The sequence below is a fragment of the Labrus mixtus genome, chromosome 22, assembly GCF_963584025.1.
Source record: "Labrus mixtus chromosome 22, fLabMix1.1, whole genome shotgun sequence".
NCBI lineage: Eukaryota > Metazoa > Chordata > Actinopteri > Labriformes > Labridae > Labrus > Labrus mixtus.
In genome coordinates, this window is record NC_083633.1 from 5,944,937 (window position 1) to 5,965,556 (window position 20,620).

General features: G+C 40.3%; 1 protein-coding gene across 1 annotated transcript in view; it reads right to left on the reverse strand.

Annotated features, from left to right (window-relative positions):
- The window catches only part of ptprz1b (protein tyrosine phosphatase receptor type Z1b), a 77,402-nt gene that overhangs the window by 25,305 nt on the left and 31,477 nt on the right, over positions 1-20,620 (reverse strand). The window contains exons 2-6 of the mRNA XM_061030412.1: positions 20,038-20,106; positions 2,881-3,060; positions 562-713; positions 375-470; positions 172-238 (exon numbers count right to left, since the gene is read on the reverse strand). Of these exons, the coding sequence (XP_060886395.1) occupies positions 172-238; positions 375-470; positions 562-713; positions 2,881-3,060; positions 20,038-20,106 (564 nt within the window). The remainder of the gene's footprint in view (positions 1-171; positions 239-374; positions 471-561; positions 714-2,880; positions 3,061-20,037; positions 20,107-20,620) is intronic.

Consider the following 20,620-nt stretch of genomic DNA (forward strand, 5'->3'; position numbering starts at 1 on the left):
GCAAGTCAAAAACTTACTTTATTTGTTGATACTTTGTTTCCTAAATCACATATTTTCCTTTATAAAGGGCCCATGTTCAATTCAAACCTTCATCTATTCTCGAAAGGACATTTCGATTTTCATATTTATTGTGGGATGATAACCAACAGGTCAAATTTAGAAGTGACCTACCAAACCTGCTGACAGTGTTGAGAGCTTCTACAACAGGGGTGATGTTCTCGTTGTCATCCAGGCTGACCTGTAGAAAAAAAAACGTCTTCTGTTTATTTAATCAACAAGCAACTACACACTAATCCACGATCCATCCACACTAATTCAATCACTTATGTTTGACCTTTTCCTGTCTTTAGGCACAGAGCCACAGGTTGACCCACCTCAAAGAGCACAGCCAGGGCAGCGACCCTCCCTCCTTCCCTGATAGCATCATCCAGGCTCTGGAAGTCATCTGGATCATAAGAGTAGATCTGCATCTGAACAAGAAAAGTAGACAGGTAGGTTAGCTTGATTAGGTGGTGAATCATTGTTTTGAAGGATAGACAAACATGTACTGTATATCTGTACCTCCAGAGGATATTTCATCCCATTCAGGCTGTGTTCAGACCCCTCTGAGGTTGCATTGCAGCGCCCCCAGTGGAAGGTGATTCTACTGACGCGGAACCTGGAGCTCAGTCCTCCTCCGCTCACGAAGAACTCCCCTTCAACATTGATGGCCACTGAAGCACAAACTCAGATTTAACATCCTGTGTACATGGAACAGTTTCTTTGAGGTTAAGGGACCCAACAGATTGATGAAAGTTATGTACAAACTTTTTTTTGGAAATGCTGGGAAGACATGCAGCAATGGGCCTACGTTAGATCCAAACCCATAGCAGCTCCAATGAGGACTATAGCCTCTGTACATGGGGCGCACCTCATAACCGCTACGCTATCTGGTGCCCCAATACTTGGGACCAAATCTGGATCTTTTGGCCCTTATCTCGTACTTTTAGCCACAAAAAAAATCCTAAATTTCCTACTGTGGCAAGTACACAGCAGCTTCTGGCAGCGGCTCTTTGCTTTGTAAATGTTTTCATGCATTAAATTGGGATATTCTGGTCTGTGAACATTTCAGTGATAATTGACATAAACAATCAGGTAATTACAGCTGCACCAGCCAGCGGCCAAATACAGAACATGTTGACTGTGGCGGGTATAAATTCAAGGTTATCCACAATAATGGCAGATGGGATTTCTCATATGAGTTAAAAACATCCTTTGAAAGGATTACTCAGGTTAAGAAAGGCTGGGATTTGCAGGGATCTTTTACTTTCCTGTACCACATGATCAGAGAGTTGAACATTGAGCAGGATTGGCTTTATAATGGTGGATATTGGTGAATTATTGTATTGAATAAATTCGGTCTTCCTTTACAGTCCTGTTGACTGTTGAGGGGCGTTACCTCAATTATTACATTTTAGCTCTGTTTTGGTCTCTACCACCAACTGCTAGTGGCTCTTAGGCTTGACTTTGTCTATTATCCAGTGGCTAACACCGCCTGTCTGCTGGTAAGGACACAAAGATAATCTTAATCTCAACGAAGTATTCCTGGTTAAATGAAGGTGAAATGGAAATAAAAAAGTGGTGTGCAAGGAGCATTAAGTGTTTCTTTGGAGCTTCTAGAAAGGAAAAGTGACTACTCTGTATTTAAACAAAAACATATAAAAGCGGGAAATTAAACTCTAAAATGGGGGGCCACAGAACCCCAACCCCTGTCTGTCAGACATGCACGCACATACGACGCTGCGCCCCCCCGCTGGCGCCGCTGAAACCATCTCACCTGTGTAACGCCTCAGAGGACGGTCCAGAGGGGGAACACTTCCGATTGAAGGCGAAACATCCCAGGGGAGTTAAATATTGTTGCTTGAAACGGCAGTCTGAATTGGGCTAATGAAAACCATCTGTCCCCTTTTCCCTTTTCATATTTTGAATCTCGCATGTGTTTCTCAACCCTTGCTCAATGAGAACCTCACAGCATCGTACTCAATTCAGTTTAGTGAAACTGTGCCGGCCATATATTTCTTTCATATCATGACAGTTATGCAATTTGTGTTGAAGACGCAATTTCCTCTCTGATTTCACAGAGGGAAAAAAAAGAGGATTAAGCTGTGGACCATTAACATATAGAGGGAGCAGACACAGAGAGGGAGACACACACTCACACACAGCCCGAGCTATATTGGAGAGATGGTGATGATAGTTCAGACAGCTTTCATTTGTTTATCAGGCCAGACATCACTCGGCCCCGCTGCTTTCCTCTCACTGTCTCCTCTCATCCTCCTCACTGCTTTCTCTCTTTATATACATTGTTTCCTCATGCTGTCTTTTCTGTCGCTCAGTTTCATCTCTGCCTCTTCACATCCATCTTCTCTCTTCCTCCACATGATGTCTGAGTACTTCCGTCCCTATGGCTGCATCTCTCCCTCTCAAATCACTTGATCTTCTTCCTTCATTTTCATTGTCTGACTCTTTCTCTCAATTTCAAATCTCTCCTTTTTTTTTTTTTTTTTACAGCTTACGTCAATTTAAGAAAAATCCTTTCCTTGGATTGAATCTACTTGATATTTCATCTCCCTCCTCTGGTTGCTCCTTTGTCTGGGATTGAAAAGAAAAACCCTGTATGTCACTTCTCTTTGAACACGAGTAGAATGTGATTAGATAGCTTGCAGGATGTTATTGTAGAAATGGCTTCCCAAGATTGATGTGAGCAAGTAGGAAAAATTCAGCCTGGGAATTTGTGACCATCACATCATATCATATATCATCATCATGGTCAAATAATGCTTGGAATTCCCATGCATTGTTACGTGCATACATAAAGGGAGTGAAAAAACATCTGCATACCAGTCTTCCCGTCGTTGTGAATAGTGCTGGACTCTGCAGTCAGTTTGTCCCAGCCTTCCAGCTGTAGATTCTGGTACTGCAGCCTGACTTGGGTGAACGTCTCGTCGATGTCCACGGGAGACTGTCTGCCACTGTTGCAGGACGGGTACTTCTTCCCCCAGTTGCGCTGGTTTAGTGCACCTGCGTATAAAAGAGAGAGAGGGACGATGACAAAGTTGACGACTTGTCCAAAAATGTAAAAGATCCAGGAAGCTTTTGGTAACACTTATTGCCCATGCTCTTAAAAGAAAGTACGGGGCCCCCTTCATGTTTTGTGTCCACAAGTTATCAAATATATAATCTCCTTATTTCCATATTGGCATTGACCAGATTTTCCTCCCTCATTTTCCCAGAACTCAAATGCTGTTATAAAGTTGTTCTGCTGTGTTCCAGTTTGTCATGTAAATTTAGAGATCCACACAAAGATTCACATGCTTATATTCACCTTCAGAATAACAGAGATGTTAACCATAATCTGAATTCACTTTTGTTCATCATATAGTAACTTTATTCTTGAAATACTACGACTCTAAATCTGAAAATGAAGTTTGTCAATTGAAAATGATGCATTAAGGATTTATGTATGCCAAAATGCTTCATATTTGAATTTTAATACACAAATACAATAGATTAACACGTGTACTGGTGTTAACTGTACATTCAAAAGAGGAACTGTTGAATGAGAACACAGAACATGAGTGCAGATGGTTGATGGTCAAACTGGAGGTACAATTCATTGTTTAGCCTCAGATTCATCTTGGCAATCTGTGTGAGTGTGTGAGTGTGTGAGTGTGGATAGTTAGTGCCTGAGTGCATCTATTTTATTCAGGGCACATGTATCCTGTAAATTGGGTTTTTTGAGGGGGGAGGACACAGCATGAATTCCATCTTTTGATGTGCTGTGGGTGTTGGTGTGTCGGTGGTGTGAGTGGGTGTGCGTTTGTGTGTTTTAAGAAGACTGTGCTTTTCACATGAATAATTTAAAAGAAAATGTAGAGCATCATGACTCGAAGATTTGTAGTCAAACATGCTACTACCTCCTTAAAAAATCCTGAATAAAGAAAAATATAAACAGCAACAGCATAGAGGGACAATAAAGGTGATGTTCATTTATTTCTGTGCTAATTAAACTCTCACTGAGCCAACATGTCCTCCTAATATCACAAGTTCTTCCTTAATATTCCAGTAGATTTATTATTTATGAGCTCATGTCTGAATTTCAAATTAAATTTAAGTGAATGCAGTGACTCGTGCGTTTGTACGTGTGTGAAAATATTCATGACTGCATGTCACACTATCGTCTGCTCAAATGTTTGTATGCTTTTATCTATTCATTTTCTTTTTTTTCTTACTGTATACTCACAGCACCGTCATATCAGTCAACATGCAGAGTTTGCATCTGTGTGCAAGCATGAACATTGTTTGCCTGAGTGAATGTGTTCTTTTACTGAACATCCATTCATCCATCCTTAACTTAGTCCATAACTCCAGTCATCCTCAGGGAATACTTAAAGAGGAAGTCTTGACAGCATTCATCATGCTGAGTAATATTTACGAGCTATAACCATCGTGTCATGTAGAATAAAGTAAGTAAACACGTACAAAGTATGAATTTAAACGGCACTCTTCACAAAGTCACCCAAACAAGGCATTAACATGAACACTATGTAACGTCTAATTAATGAAAGAATAAAGATAAAGTGAGTAACAGAGTTGCATTTTTAGATTTTAAAAAATGTACACATTTAAAATATTAAATATAAAGAAAGACAGACGTACATTTCAGCTTAAAGATTGTTGCTACTGTAGCACACAAACTATGTGCAATATTACAGTCAGTACTAACAGGAAGTATCTGGCTTGATTTTTAAGAACTTTAAAACAGAAGCTAAGCTGCTCATTGGTTATCAAAACATATCTTCATGAAAAGCTTTTGTCACAAAGAAGCTGAAAATCATACAGGTGAGTTTTTTGTTATACTAGGCATCTGACTCGATGTCACACTCTGTACAGATGTAAATAAATCCTTCTGATCTACTTCGTCCGCACCGAGCAAAGACTTACTGAACAAGGGAAATACATCATTGTTGTGCTTCTTATCCAGTTGTCTGCGTGTGTGTGCCTGTGTGTGTGTGTGTGTGTGTGTGTGTGTGTGTGTGTGTGTGTGTGTGTGTGTGTGTGTATACAGTAAAGACAATGGGTCTAACGAGGTCAGAGCAGATGGTTTAACTGTAACTGGTCACACATGACTTAACAGGTATTGGCGTTACATTCCTCTTGTGTGTGTCATGCTTGTGGGGTTGTGTGTGTGTGTGTGTGTGTGTGTGTGTGTGTGAGTGAAAGAGAGAGAGAGAGAGAGAGAGAGACCTTGTTTCAACCAAGTTAAACTCAATCGATTTCATCTGTGGTATATTGCTGCCTGCTGTGATAACCGCTGTCAAAGAAATGGGAATAGACTGAACATTGAGGTGAAAATGGTCAGCGCACTGTTTCTGCAACTTCCAGTCGTTTTCTATAAAGTCGTTTACTTTCCTCTTGTGATGGTGCCGATTCTAGACAAAAATTAAATCTTCAGCCTGCTGTTTCCGACCCTCAAAGTCAAACATGAGATGGTACTTACACAAAAAAACAGCAACCCAACAACCATAAATCACAGCTTGCCCTGCACATATATAATACTCTAGCGATTGTTGACAATATTTCTCTCCCAGAAATCCAGTCAACAGACAGACAGGTTCTATAGCAACCATAGCATGACACCACACCTAGTCTAAAATTACATCAGAACTTGTATCATTGTCTCAACACAAACATCAGACCAAAAGAGAGAGAACACTACACAGTGATACTGCTGTGTACACTGCAGCCTCACAGTGTACTAAAGTCAACCAAAGAGATCAAACCTGTCAGCTGTCCATCATAGATTGCATCATTGAACGTTGCACACATTTGAAGTTGTATATACCTATAATTAATTTGTGTTGTTTGGAGAGCAAGATGAGAGAGTCTAGTTTCAAGCAAAAGTTTCGGCTTTGAAAAATATGCTGAGGTGCATCTTGCCCAGAGGTTCCTCTCTCTCGTGCTGCCTGTGAGTTAGAGATGTGGGCATATATTCAATCGTCTGGAAGCGGGCTTGGGGGGAAAGAGCGAGCACATTTCCACCATGACCTATATTCTGTATAAAAGTGTGAGTACTGTACATGTGTGTATGTTTGCCGGGGGAAATGACGGGAGGGTTGTCAGTGTGTCGATGACCACACGAGGCCCCCCTGCATCCGTCAGCGTCATGAGACACACACACACACAGACGCAAATGCAAACACAGAGTAAATCCTCTGACATAACGCTACCATGGCAACAAGTAGCTGACAGGTTGTAGAAATAAAATGTAAAAAAAAAAAAACTGAAATTGCCTGAAGCTAGACATTTCTGTCTGCAATTTAATCCATAAACACACACACACACACACACACACACACACACACACACACACACACACACACACACACACACACACACACACACACACACACACACACACACACACACACACACACACACACACACACACACACACACACACACACACACACACATTCACTCACTCAGTTAGGGAATAAAAGTAGGATGATTAAATATGGAAATTACATTTCATATCTCCGACTTTCACTTGCGTTTTAACTGTGTAAAGTCTGCTGAGGCTGACAGTGTATCAGATGATGTCAAATCCGGGGAGATCTTTCATTATACTTTTCTTTCATTTTTCTTCCTCAGCTCTGCATCTGAATGTTGATTCACTCTTAAACGAACAGGACGGATAACATCAGAAAAAGAATACAAGACAAACATGATGTCTGCTTAATCATTTGAACGTAATGTATATGCCATTTCAAGTTGAACTATCTGGGATGTTACGTTAAGTAAGTCTAACTTGTTAAAACAATCATATTTAACGTAATAATCTTTTAAATGTAGCTTTTTAATTTGTTTAAAATTAGGGCTGAATATTAAATTACAATATTATGGATTCAGCATTTATTTGCAATAAACAAACAGCAAAGGTCTGAATTTATTTCCACGAGAAACAACTATTTGATGTAAACAATCAATGCTCTGTCACTCAGCATGAGTTCACTTTAACTCTTTATATGGAGGTTTAATGGCCATGCTTTCACACCGATGAGGATACAGCTAGCTATCAGCTACCCTCAGATTAATTTGTGACAATTTCATGTTAAAAAAAAAAAAAAAACGTTTTTATCATTTATTTTTTATTCAGGTTGCAAACACAAGTATTGTGCAAAAACCTTTGAATGGGAGATCGACAGAAAACTGTCAGTTCTAGATAATAACTACTCATTCATTTTAGTTTACTAATATCAACACAAAAGACAGCAATAAAAAAAAAGGTGTAAAGATGTCTGGAAACTTTGTAAAGAAACTTGGTGTTCCTGAAGAAGCTCAGAGATCAGTCAGCCGTTAAAGTGGTCAAGGCAGAAACCATTTACACCTGCTGCTGCTCTTTTTTTTTTACCTCAACAGCCCGATCGTTTCAGCTCACCTCTGTGTGTGGGAGGAGAGGTGAGACGAAGGAGAAGAAGAGAGCACGGGGGACAAAGAAGAGGGAGGAGACGTAGCAGCAGGGAGCACAAAGATACGCTGCAAAGAGGAGACGATGAAGAAAAGGTGGAATAAAAGAAACACGACTAAGGTGAAGAAAGAGAGAGATGAGACAAAAAAACATAATAGGTGTGGAGGAGTGTGGGAGGAGAAAGGAAGACAGAGAGGAGACGAAAAGGAGGGGGTCGACACAGCGCACGCACTCTGCAACACTGTACAGATGATTTTCATGCTGATAGTCTAAGAAGTTTGCACAGACACACACGTGCTGTCTGTCTCTCTCTTCCTGCCCACGCTCACACCAATTAAGCTCCCATGGACGGCACACACACACACACACACACACACACACACACACACACACACACACACACACACACACACACACACACACACACACACACACACACACACACACACACACACACACACACACAGAGCTTATTTCACCCTCTGTGAGAAAGGTACTGCGCTGCTGTGCAGAAAACATGGAGGATTATTAAATTGAATAATGTAGGGCTTGACTCTTTTTGGGGGCTGTCTGTTGCGTTTGCCTCTCACTGCTGGCAGAAATAGCTGAATATGTATCAAATATTAAAAGCAAAAAAACGACTGCTGGTTTAGTTTAAGCCCCAGTGGTGATTTGGAAGCGGCATGATTGTGTGTCTGGCAGGGAAGAATGCCAGTAACTGATTAGTTGAACCTCCAGGACCCTCAGTGTCCTTACTAGATTTATACATGTATACAATGAATGAATGAATGAAAGCTTTAATGCTCTGAGGGGAATGGGCCTTTCACAGAGAGCATAAAAACACAATACAAACAAATACAGGACAGCACACAGTAAAGCATCACATGATTAAATTAGGGATTTCAGTTGCAAGTTAAATGAAGTGCAAGTGCCAAGTTCATCCTGTATAATCAGAGCTTACTAAGCAGCTGAATACTGCACGGTGCAAAGGATGTAATGCCTCTTTTAGTCTTCATCCTCGTCATTCTGAACCTGCACCCTGAAGTCAAGAGTTCATACTCCGACCAACGGGGGTGCAGAGGGTCAGCTGTGATCTTCTTGGCTAAATTCAGGGTGTACTGGTCTGTCAGGTAAGAAGTGCTGCACATTTGCTTCCCAGTTATCTTGCTGCCTAGTTTAACACCCCGATGACTCCCTATTTAAGAATAACGGACTGTTGTTGGCATCATCCATTCATATGTTGATTATGTTTTAACTATCCGATCTTTCATCTATTCCATTAGACGTCCACCGCCTTGTGGACCGCATGTTTCAACCAAGTGATTAACTAATTCAGTTTAAACACTGACAGAAAACCAGACTATGAAGGTCAAAGCCAAGTCATGTTCAGTTAGATATGTCATCATTTTGGCACCTCATGTGTGCAAAGTTGCATGTGTAATGTTTTGTCCTGTTCTTGTTTAAGTAATGATTACTGATATAAAGAAAGAAATCCTGATCCTGCCTTCTTTTTATATTTAAACATGTCACCTACTGAGAATCTTTGCTGAAGAAAACGTAAAAAAAAAAAAAAAAAGCTGTTTTTGCAGCATGCTGGGAATCATCTCTTTTGACACCTACTCCGACGTCACTATTTATTTGTCTTTTTCATAACCAACTTAAAAAATACTCCCAACAGGAGCTTTAAAAATCAATAACCAAAACATTCCCATGCCATTAAGTCACTTATCTATTCAACCAAGCAGCCTTTCTAACACCTTATTCACAGCATGCATAATGGGGCATCACAGCAGGAATAGCACAGGTGTAATTAATTATCCTAATAAATGCTGTGACTCATTTCCTTATCCCCGTCTCAGGGTATTGTGCCTGCTGGCTCAGTGGTGTGTCTGCTCAGTAACACCAGAGATTTCCAGCCTGAAAAGTCCAACTCCTCGCTGTGAAAAGGTCTTTTGTGATCCGCTGGGTTCAATTTTTGGCAGGAACACATGAAACAGAAACAGCCCAATGAAACAACTCTGTGTCCTATAGAGCTGCGATGTCTGCTTGTGCTGCAATAAACTAATCAGTGATAAAGCAGAAATAATACTAATTAGAAATATGAACAATTCAACAAGCAAGGAGGAAAATGGGAATAGGCGTTTTAAACAACCTGCTGCATGTTGTATTCAATTAATCGTCATTAAAATTTAGATTAAGTTATCACTGTGATTTGGAAATAATCAGACTTTTTTCAGGGGTAGTTATCGCTGCTGTGGGTAAAATTAGTCTGAGGAAATCTATACTGAAAACGGTGATTAGTATAAACTTGGCTTCCCACTTGGTGCATGCATGCTTATTTGCAGAGCAAGAGTTCCTTTAACAATGCACTGCAAGCTTGACTTAATTTTACTGTGATATCTCACAGTGGTTGATTCCTTCTGTTGTTTTACACTTATAATAAAAAATAATAACATTGTGGTTATACAGCACTTATAACCAACAGCTGCAAATAATTGGTAGAAGTAAACTTAATAGATGTCGTGTTAGCTCAGCTTCCCCCTTGGTGCGAGTCACAGGGTCTCAGTCAAATTTGGACATATATCTGCAGGTTGCTTTAAGAAACAGGAACTATGTGGAAATTACAATTATAAGAAAAGATGATGAATGAGAAGAAGAAAATAAGATGAATGACGAGAAGAACCCATTCAATGAAAAAGAGAGAATAATAGGAGGCAAGAAAACTGATTTAAAGAAAATGACACCGCACCGACGTTATTAATGCTGTGAGAGATGTCTTTTACTTACCCTGAAACCTCAATATTTAACAGTAGATTTACTTTACTGAGAGAGCCATTGTTTTGTCTTAGCTGGTGTCGTATGTTTCAATCAGTTTCTCAGTTTGCAGTAAAACTCTTTGATTACGACACAGCCGAAGCCTGAGCAGGAAAATAAGAACGGCTCCTTTGTGTGAGGGGAGAGATTTCTATTCTGAAGAGTCAATGTCTGTGACTGCATTCATGGATGCACACACATGCACACACGCACACACACACACGGGCGCACACACACACACACACGCAGGGATGCACATACACACACTTACACTGAGTGACATAAAGGAGTGAGTATGCGGCTGACAAGATCTTAGCAAGTAAATTAATCTATTATGAGTGGCAGAGAAAGAACTACGCGCACACACACACACACACACACACACACACACACACACACACACACACACACACACACACACACACACACACACACACACACACACACACACACACACACACACACACACACACACACACACACACACACACACACACACACACACACACACACACACACACACACACACACACATTCATCCAGCGCGCACATCAGCCGCCATCGTATCTGACAATCATTAAGACCCGTCAGATTATTCAAAAATAGAGAAAAAAAAAACCTGAGGGTATGAATCAGAGGCCCTGTGTGCTCTTCATGTGATCTCTGGCAGCCCCGTCTAGACGTGTGAATATGAAAAAAGGTCTCTGGAGCGGGGGACGACTGGGACCAGACTCTTCACCGAGTGAAGTTATTTAGTTAAATATTAAAGGTGGCACACTTTCTTTTTCAACAAACTGACGGTTATTCTGAACATGCAAAGTGAACGCCAAAGAAAAATTAAAAAAGGAAGTCAAACAAAAAGCCTCTGCTCCTTTGACAGCTCCTTTTGAGGTTTATCTTAACAAATGAGTTCCTCCTGCCGATGAGTAAATGCTGACCGTCATGGAGGAGAGATTAGATTATGAAATTCATTTGAAGGAAGGCTTAATTCACGTCAAGTATCTAACATAAGGAATAAGAGTTAGGAAGAGGAACAGAGCAGCCATTTGCATTTTTTCACATTTTCCAAAAAAAAAGGAGAAATCTATAGATTTTTTTATATAACATACAAACAAAAGATACCGATATTGTCATCATGTCTTTATATGCAGGGTGTTGCTGTGTCAAATTTACTATAATTTTAGATTCATTCATTCCCTTCTGTTCAAACCGATGTTACTCATGGAGGCCAAACTGCAGAAATGACGGCCTAATTAACCCAGCCGTATAATGGTGCAAGAATGAAAGAAGGGCAGAAAAGCGGGGACAGAGAGCGGTGTGTGTGTTACTGTGCAGAGGAACACAGATACACACCTCTGCATGATTACCTCACGTCTCCCACAGGGCTCCAGGAACAGCCACACAGCCTGAGCAACAACTGGAGCAGAAGAGAAGCCAGCCTAAAGTATTTGGTGACTAAGAGAGCGGTGGAGAACATGGTGGGTGGTGAATACATGCATTTACACAGATTTAAAAAAAAAAAAAAAAGAGATAACAGACACATAAGAGATGAGAGAAGGGGACAACAGAGGCGAACAGCTCGCTGGTGGAGAGATACTCTGAAACCTGGGATCAAAGCTTCAGTGTTCTCCTTTTGTCGTAGCAGGGAAAGCCTCGACAACAGCTTTTAGATCCTCATGGGTCTAAAGCACTCTTATTACAATAATGATAATTAAAACTACAAAGACATGCTAATACACACTTACACGGATTGAAATAAACTCAGATTAAGAGTTTCAAAGAGATTACCAGTCATTAATATCACAATAAATATGTAATGAAACTGCACCGTACACACTGAAGGATGAAGACCGTCTTATGAACGACATCACTGATGTTGTGGGTTTACATGGGAAACGTTTATTTGTACATTATTAATGTGTATAGTGACAGTGTACAGAAGCTTAATCAGAGCCTTTTAGCCACAAATATTTATCTGCTAAGTGGATATGAGCTGTGATTATGAACCAGAAGAGATGTGTTACAGGCAATAAAACATCTACTGTAAAGTCAAAGGAGTGATCTATACTATTCTTACTAAAGGCATTTTTTCAGACCGCAGGAACTTTTTAATGGTTCTAGGAACTGTTGGATACCTCCCCTTCTTTTATTGATTACGCAAAGCAGGAACTAGGAACTATCTTAGTTCCTAGTTCCTAGAACTATCTTAGTTCCTAGTTCCTGTTTAGAGGAACCTTTTTAGCTCCTGCTTCAGAGTAGGTACCATGGTGGTGTGAGTGAAGACAGAAAAAGATCCGATGGAGTGTAGTTCTCAGGGAACTCACTCCCTCCATAAGTCTGATTGTTAAGAGCTCTTGCTCATGGCGACAAAAACAAAACATGAGTAGTAGATGTAATGTGTGTCATATTTGTAGAAAAGATGACTGATATGAGTGGCTGATATGTGTGAGGGTGCTTTGATGCCTCATTTAAGCTTAAAGAGTAGTCAACCAGTGTGTTCAAATCATTTTGTGCAGTGCTCTATATAAGTTGACTAAACAGCCCGTTTCTGTGGACACATCGTCTCTTTAAATGCCAAATCTATTTCATTTTTATCTATTGCTTTTCAAGCTTAAACGCTAAAAAAAGGTTATGTCTCGTTTAAAAAAATGTATTGGGGGGGGGCGTTTTGTGCCTTCATAGACAGCATTAGAGAGACAGGAAATATGGGGAGAGAGAGTTTGGTAGATATGAACCCAGGAGCAGACCGGGAGTCGATCCTGTAACTTAAAAATTGTAGAAAGTTATAGACAGAATTGTACAATTTTGACCATCAAAATGTTAGAGGATGAGAAAGTCTAATGTGAACCACTGGATGTAATTGCTATTATCTTAGGTGAAGTGGAGCTTTATGACCAAAGAAAGCATTGCATTAAAGAATAATTAGGTGACTTTTTGGTGGGAGCTTGTCGCTTCAAATACTGACACTCACAGTATCAACACTGTGGTTTCACTGAATTAAAAATTGTGGGTTTTCTGCTCTACTTATTTGACCTTTAGTATGCGACTTGTAAAAAATTACAATTGCAATAGGTTGTTTATTTTATCTTCCCCTTAAGTTTTTAAACTCAATGAGAGTTACACCAAAATAAGAGGGGCTATATTTGAAACATAAACATACAGCTGGAATCAAGTCTATCCTGTGTAAATGTCTCTGAGTCATGACTGTCTACAATGAGGGAGAAGCTTGAGTCTAGCTGGCTGTGTTGTTGTCGGAGCTGTGTTTACATCATGTTTACATGGACAGGACGGCCGTGTGTATAAATCTGTTTTAGTCAAGGACTAGAGAAAAGAATAATACAGCCTACTCAATGCTTATTTGAATGTCAAACATTGTCACATTTTTAGATCATGTTCAATCCGTGTCAATTCACATGCAGTGTGAAGCTACGAGCTAACTAAACTGTGCTAACATGAGCCTGCTAACACAACACTGCAGGCCACAGGCAACTGCAGCTTGAGCCAAGTACAATTTTGTCAGTCGCTTAACTCCTCCATGAGAGTTAAGTGACAAAATTGTCCTCCTCCAGTGAGGAGAGTGGAGGCTTCAGTATGGTGGAGGTGTCGCTAAACAGCAGTTTATTTGTATCAAAAAGTCTTCCTTTAACGTTATCATACAGACATATATATGTAAAGCCTTTACATATGTATACGATGGATATAAACTGTTCACACCTGCTCACAAATCCCAAATTAGCAAGTCCATGATGAGTGAACATATTACATTCTGAAATCTTCAGGGGTTTCTGTGTGACGGAGCCTTCAAAGAGCCTCTCGTGCTGTCTGTATGAGTCTAATCCTAATGAATCAGCTGCACTAATGACTGTGAGATGAGGAGGTTTTCTTGGAGAGTGTGAACTGATTCTTAATGTGAAAATATGAATCATTTGATGTCTGCACCAGTCCACTTCCATTCCCAATTAGGGTTGTAAAATTCTGAGTTTTCAAAGTTGGAAACTGTTCATGGGAATTAACGGGAATTTATGGGAATAAACTGGGAATAAACTGGGAATTTACTAAATTGAAGGTTGGTACTTAACAGGGAACTTCAATATATTTTAGCATAATCTTGACTAAAACAACCAGATTTCAAGCAAGTACATTTGAATATGTATGCTATTCCTCAAACACATGCACACTGCTTACTGCAGGGCTATTGAGGCCACGCCCCCTACATGCACAGTACATTCCTCCATCACATGCATAGATGATTTCTAGAACCCTGGACCACATTGAGCCACACATTTTAGCCCGTGGACTACATAAAGTGAAGTAAGTTTTGATGATATTATGGGGTAATATATTTAAAAAATGTGATGTATGGTATTAATATGATTTGGAATATTTTCAAAATTCCCCAGCTTAACTTCCCATGGAAAGTTTCTGGAAATTTACTGGAAATGTTCCACCCTTTTGCAACCCTATTCCCAATTAGATCATTTAAACATGAAGACATAGGTTAGGGGAGGAATCTTATGGAATTATATAGACAGGCAGAGGTATTTCTATTTAAAATCTGCATGTGTGTATGTGTTATTGAGGCTGTATGTGTGTGTGTCTATTCCCCAGACAAAGCACTGGGGAGTATTGCAGCCTGCATCGCCCCCGGGTAAGACTTGGATCAAGCAGAGAGAAGAGACATGGAGACAGACACAGAGTCGAGATAGAGAGGGAGAGAGAGAGAGAGAGAGGCAGAGACGGATACAGAGGTGGAGGAAAAAAGAAACTGACAAAATATCGTCAGCATAATCAGCAATGAATTCAACATTCAGATTCCATTTGTCTTTGTCTAACTTCTGATTCCTCGTAATGTTTCTGCTCCAATAATTCTCATCTATTTTAAACTTAACTTTAAGCAGAATGTGTCTTGTTGTTTCAGCTGTACTGTTGATTTATACGGATGTAGTTCTGCAGTATGTTGAAACGGCTCCTGAAGCTGCAACAATGCAAAAATAATTTTGATGTTGTTACAAAAATAAACTAAACCGTAGTAGTTTTGTTGTGATGTTTGAAAAGGAGTATTTGAAAAATGTAATGCGCCCCGTTGCGCTTCCCTGCCAGAGAAAACTCCCGGCTACAACAGCACACTATTACATGCACACACATATATATACACGCTCAAAACAGATGGGGCCCTGGGGGGTGTCTTCCAGGCAGAAGGATCCCGGGACCCCGTAGAGACAGAAGAGAGGGACACACGGATGAGGAGCAGCAGGGACTCTCTCCTGCACAAACACACACAGTTGTACCAGCAGGTTTGATGTTAATACTTTTAAATACCTTTTTTAAGATATGGAGATTTTAATTTGGAATGAGTTAAGACCAAAATAAAGAACTCAAGCTGGCACAGAAGTACCTGATAAAGAACTGAAACTAAATGAGAGCAACAGAGTCTTATCTCTGCATCAACCAGAAACAATATCAGCAGGTTAAAGCCCTCTGATGCCATCAATCAATTTACTTCATTTAAATGCAAAATCTCAATGCAGCTCTTTGAAATCTGAACGACGGCCAGGCAGACAAAAGCAACAAAACGCTAAAGTTTAAACAGAAAAGTTAAGACCATGGTTTAAATATTTTCAACTTTGCATTTGTGAAATCTTATAGATGAAATGATGCAAGTCATAAGTGTTCATAGTAAGTTTAGCTGCTGAAGCTAAGCTAGGAGCTAAGAAGCTTGTTGAAAAGACAGTCACAGCTAAATTTACTCGCTGGCTATTTTTTTTGCCTCATCTCTGTTTGTCTCTAACTTGGTAAAACTATTATTTGTCCAGCACAGATTACATAACACACAGATCGTACTGTCTCTTTGTGGAGCAGAATGTTTAAGCCCTCATTCAGCGAGATTTGGATTCAGACCAGTTTTACTTGACTAATTTAACTTTCCCTCTCTGCCTCTCCTCCATTCAGCCGAGTTCTTCTTTTTCCTCAACTCGCTTTTTGTCTTTCACTCAATTTCTCCCTCTCACGCCCCCCTCTTTCTTTTATTTCCCTTTGTCCCCTCTGTACTTCTGACCCAACTAAAAAAGCCGTGCACGGTGCCTCACAATGAAGAGCGTTTCTTTTACATGTTAATGCTTTTACTCACGGCTCAGCGCACAGCACAAGGCAAGAAACAGAGCTGCTCTGAAAAACAAGGTTGTGTCCACGCACACACGTATACGCACACACACGACAGGGCCTGCTACAGTTACAATGAATCTCCTTCAGATGTAATGATGAACCTCAAAACCAAACAGAGAGGAAAAGAAGCTTTATAGAGTAAAGACAGAAAGAAGGAGCAGAAGGGCTTCTCCTCTTCATTCCTAACAAAGACATTCTTTTCATCATTCATGATCATTCCAGAGTATCCTAAAATAAAAACAGAATAACACTTTTCCAAAGCGTCTGCATGTGCCGCAGAACTGATTGTGAAAATTTGAAAAAGGAAAGAAAACAATCTTCAGATGAAAACACACGTGAGACTATTCATATTCATGCTGCTTTGACAAATATGAGGAGAAACGAGTGGAATAAACACAATCTCAAGGCTGCACTGCTTGTGAGCGAGTGTGTATTTGCCATATAACAAGTCCATTACAACACGGCTCATCACCAGCTTTCATATTTACTGCTGTGTGCAAAGTGGATTTGACGGAAGGTTCAGGCCCATGAGAAGCAATTAGTGAGTTAATGTAGCTCAGGAATGAATTTCCCTTTCTTTATTGCGGCTCTTGAACACAGATTTTGAGTGACGTTAACCGTGTGTTTTTGCAAAGGTAAGATTCCCTTTTAAGCTGCTGATTTTAAGGCATTTATAATTAGTTAGATCAATCATTTGGACCACTTTTTTTTGTCCTTTTTTAATGCTAGGACAGCGTCGGGAAAAGTGGGGAACGAGCACCAAATGGTCACAAGTCGAGCTGAACTTGTGTGTACGAGGGGAACCTTCTCTACTCACTGAGCCACAGCAGCACCTCTGGACCAATCTGCAACTACAAAGAACTACCTGAAATCTGTTTACAAGTTCTTATCCATTTTAGTTTATTCAACATTATCAAGGTAAAGGTGTTGTAAAAATGCTCAGTGTAAAGCTAATTAATGGCTGGTTGAGTGCAGTCTTACTGGAGAGTTCAAGCTTGCTGTTCAGTACTTGCCTGAAAGAATCAACAATTTCGACAACTTTTAACCAAAGCGACGTACATCAGAGAGTAAGTACAACAGAAGCAAGGATCTAGAAAAGAGGAAACAACATCAGGAAGTGCAAATTAACAAGTTAAACAAGTCCGATCGGACACACAGGTGCTGACGCAGAGGCAAAGCACAACATCGACAGCTTTTCTTGAGAGTTCTAGTCAGCATCCAAACCACCCTAAACATCATCATTATCAAATGAAACCATTCATGAAAGAGCTGGGTCTTTAGCTTTTTCTTCAAGATGCAAAGGGAAACAAGAATAAAGAAAGGCAGCCTACGACTCAGCAGAAATAAACCCGACAATAGTTAATCTGCAGTGTTTAGCCGGTGTGCAGCCAGGCTTCTCTCTCTCAATGTGGAAGAAGGATCATCCTCACTTTTCTGATCTACGCTAGGTGCTTGGTTTCTTTGTAATTTAACCAGATGTCATTTAACTAGCGCAGCCGAACACATGCTAGCAGTCATGAACCCCCAAATGCAAGCCCAAAAAACATTTACAAGAGTCTACATTGAAACTGCTTTGTTCAGGATTGTACAAGTTTTAATAACCTGTTCTGTGTGATTTGGAAAGGAGCGTTCTCTTTGGATAATTTGGCTCCTTGTCAACACCTTTAAAGTGCTAAAAAACTGAATTAATCCAAAGCTATAACATCATGACTGGCAGGTCTCCTGGAAGCCCCTTCCTGAAGGTCTGGCCACCAAAGACCAGTCCAGAAACACATTTCTACAACAATCAGAGCAGAAACCAGTGTCTTTGCCAGTTCTAATGACAGGGATTGTTAACGTTCAAGAGGTGGAGATCTCTTTGGATAAGACAGCTTCTGATAGAAAACTTGTGAATGCTACAAGCTAGGTCATTTGCCTGGATCATACAGTGTAAAAGTGCTTTTAATGACATCTCCGTTAACAGCATCAATCCATTTGGGTTCCAGGTTAATAAGTGTAATAGCTCTGTATTCAGTCCCCTGATGACCTGTTGAGCCAGATCATTCCTCCTGATTGCCCCCGACCACTAAGAAGCTAATCTCTCCCAGTGGGCCCAGTGCTGTCTGTCTGCGTCCACCCTTTGTTTCTGTTGGACCACAGCTTAGCCCGGCGGGGGCTTCGTGCTGAGTTAGCTGAGGTCATCTAACATATGGTGTGAGGCTGACTGAGGCCCTCTCAAGGGAGCTGTTAATGGATAATTCCCTTAATTCATGTGATTTTCAGCCTGTCTGATGGAGTTGTTCCTTGTTGTCTGTTTTAGAGGCTTTAAATTGAAACTCTCTGTCACTGATGAAAAGTTGCATCATTAAATTCCAATCATGAGAACTTAGAGAAACTTTATTGCCACACTTTGCTTGTTTTGGGACATAAGGGCCTGTGTCCACTAACAGCATTTTTGCACTGGAGTGTCCACAACCTCAGTTTTAGAGCCTCTTATTGTTGCTATGTTTTGCAAGTTGTCTTATGGTGCTTTCACTTCGCTTGTTGGTGAATATCTGAAAGTCTGAAACTTTGTTCTGCACAAGAAAACAAGTCAGGTTGTATTAGATAAACCGTGCAAGGAAAAGCATTCGTTTCCTCTCCAGCCTTGCCCTGCCTGTCTTGATTTAGATTGATCGTTGAGGGAGAAGAGACACGCCGTAGGTGTTTTTGTGGTTAGTATACTGAGCACTGAAATAAATTGGTTTGTATGAAAAATAGAAACTTCCAGTGTGACAAAGATCTTAAGTGGTCAAAAGCTCTCATATAGGTGCCACAAAACTATACGCACCTCATTCTGTTTTTTATAGACGTGTTTAATTAAAAGTTTTGCTTCTATTGCAGTTAGTGTCTGTTTAATTGTCACTCTAATCTTACAAGTGATGAGTACTTTTAGGAAAATAAGCTTAACTTGCTTCTTAAATGTGATTTGTTGGAGACCTAAAGTCTAAAGTTCTGCTTTATTTCCCTTATTTCCTTGTTAATTGTTTAGCACCAATAAACCAAGTCAAATTCCTTGTATGTGTAAATGTACTTGGCAATAAACCCCGATTCTGATTCTGATTCTCTGACTCTATATTGCAATACGATATAGAACCGCAGGTCACATCTACCCATTCACACACTGATGGCAGAGGTTTCTATGTAAAGTGACCATTAGAAGTAACTTCCCATTATACACCGCTGACAAATCAGCGGGAGCAAATTGTTGTTAAGTGTCTTGCCCAAGGACACATTGGACATGTGGCTGCAGGAGCTGGGGATCGAACCCCCAACTTTCCGGTTAGGAAGCGACGGACTCTACCAACAGAGCCACAGCCCCCATAAGCTGAACAAAAAACGCTTTCGTTATTAAAACCTTTTACTTACAGCTACAAGGTGTTAACTGAATAGTAGATCCATTCATATATAACAGAAAATCTACGCTCATACACCTGCAAAATATCAACCTCCTGTCAAAAAATCAACACCTCATCCACTCACATTACAAAAGGGAAATCTCTAACCTTTAAAAGCAAAGTGCTCATACCGACCTGAGTACGACCAGTCGATATCTTCGGGGAGCTTCCGCAGACCTCGCACCAGCGGCTCCGCTGCCACCACTACACAGGAGAGATGAGAGAGCTAATTAGTGTCATTTATCATTTTCAAACACACAAACACAAACGCTCATGCTGATAGGTGAAACCACTACCAGCTGCTGCATGACTTTGCCAAACGATGACTGACAGGCTTTTTCCGTCTGTCATTCAGGGGATACGTTTCACAACTACCCAGCCTGCCTGGAAATAGGCTGAGAGTTCATTCAAACCATACTCTATCACATGTGATGTCCCCTTCTGTCTTGTATAAATACATAACAAAAATACTGTGTGGAGGGAGATTTTTTTTCTTTTATTAAACATCCAATCAGGAGATAGCCTTGGCTCCAACAGCTACATTCAAAACACACAAAAGAAAGTAAATGGCATCTTATCCACAGTCATTGGTTTCAATTCTGCTGCTGCTGCACATAATATGACCTGATTCCCTCTGCAGTTACAGAGCACGTAAGCTTTATCTTCCATTGGGAGAAAATTGTTTTAGAAAAGTACACACAGGTTCTCAGTCACAGGA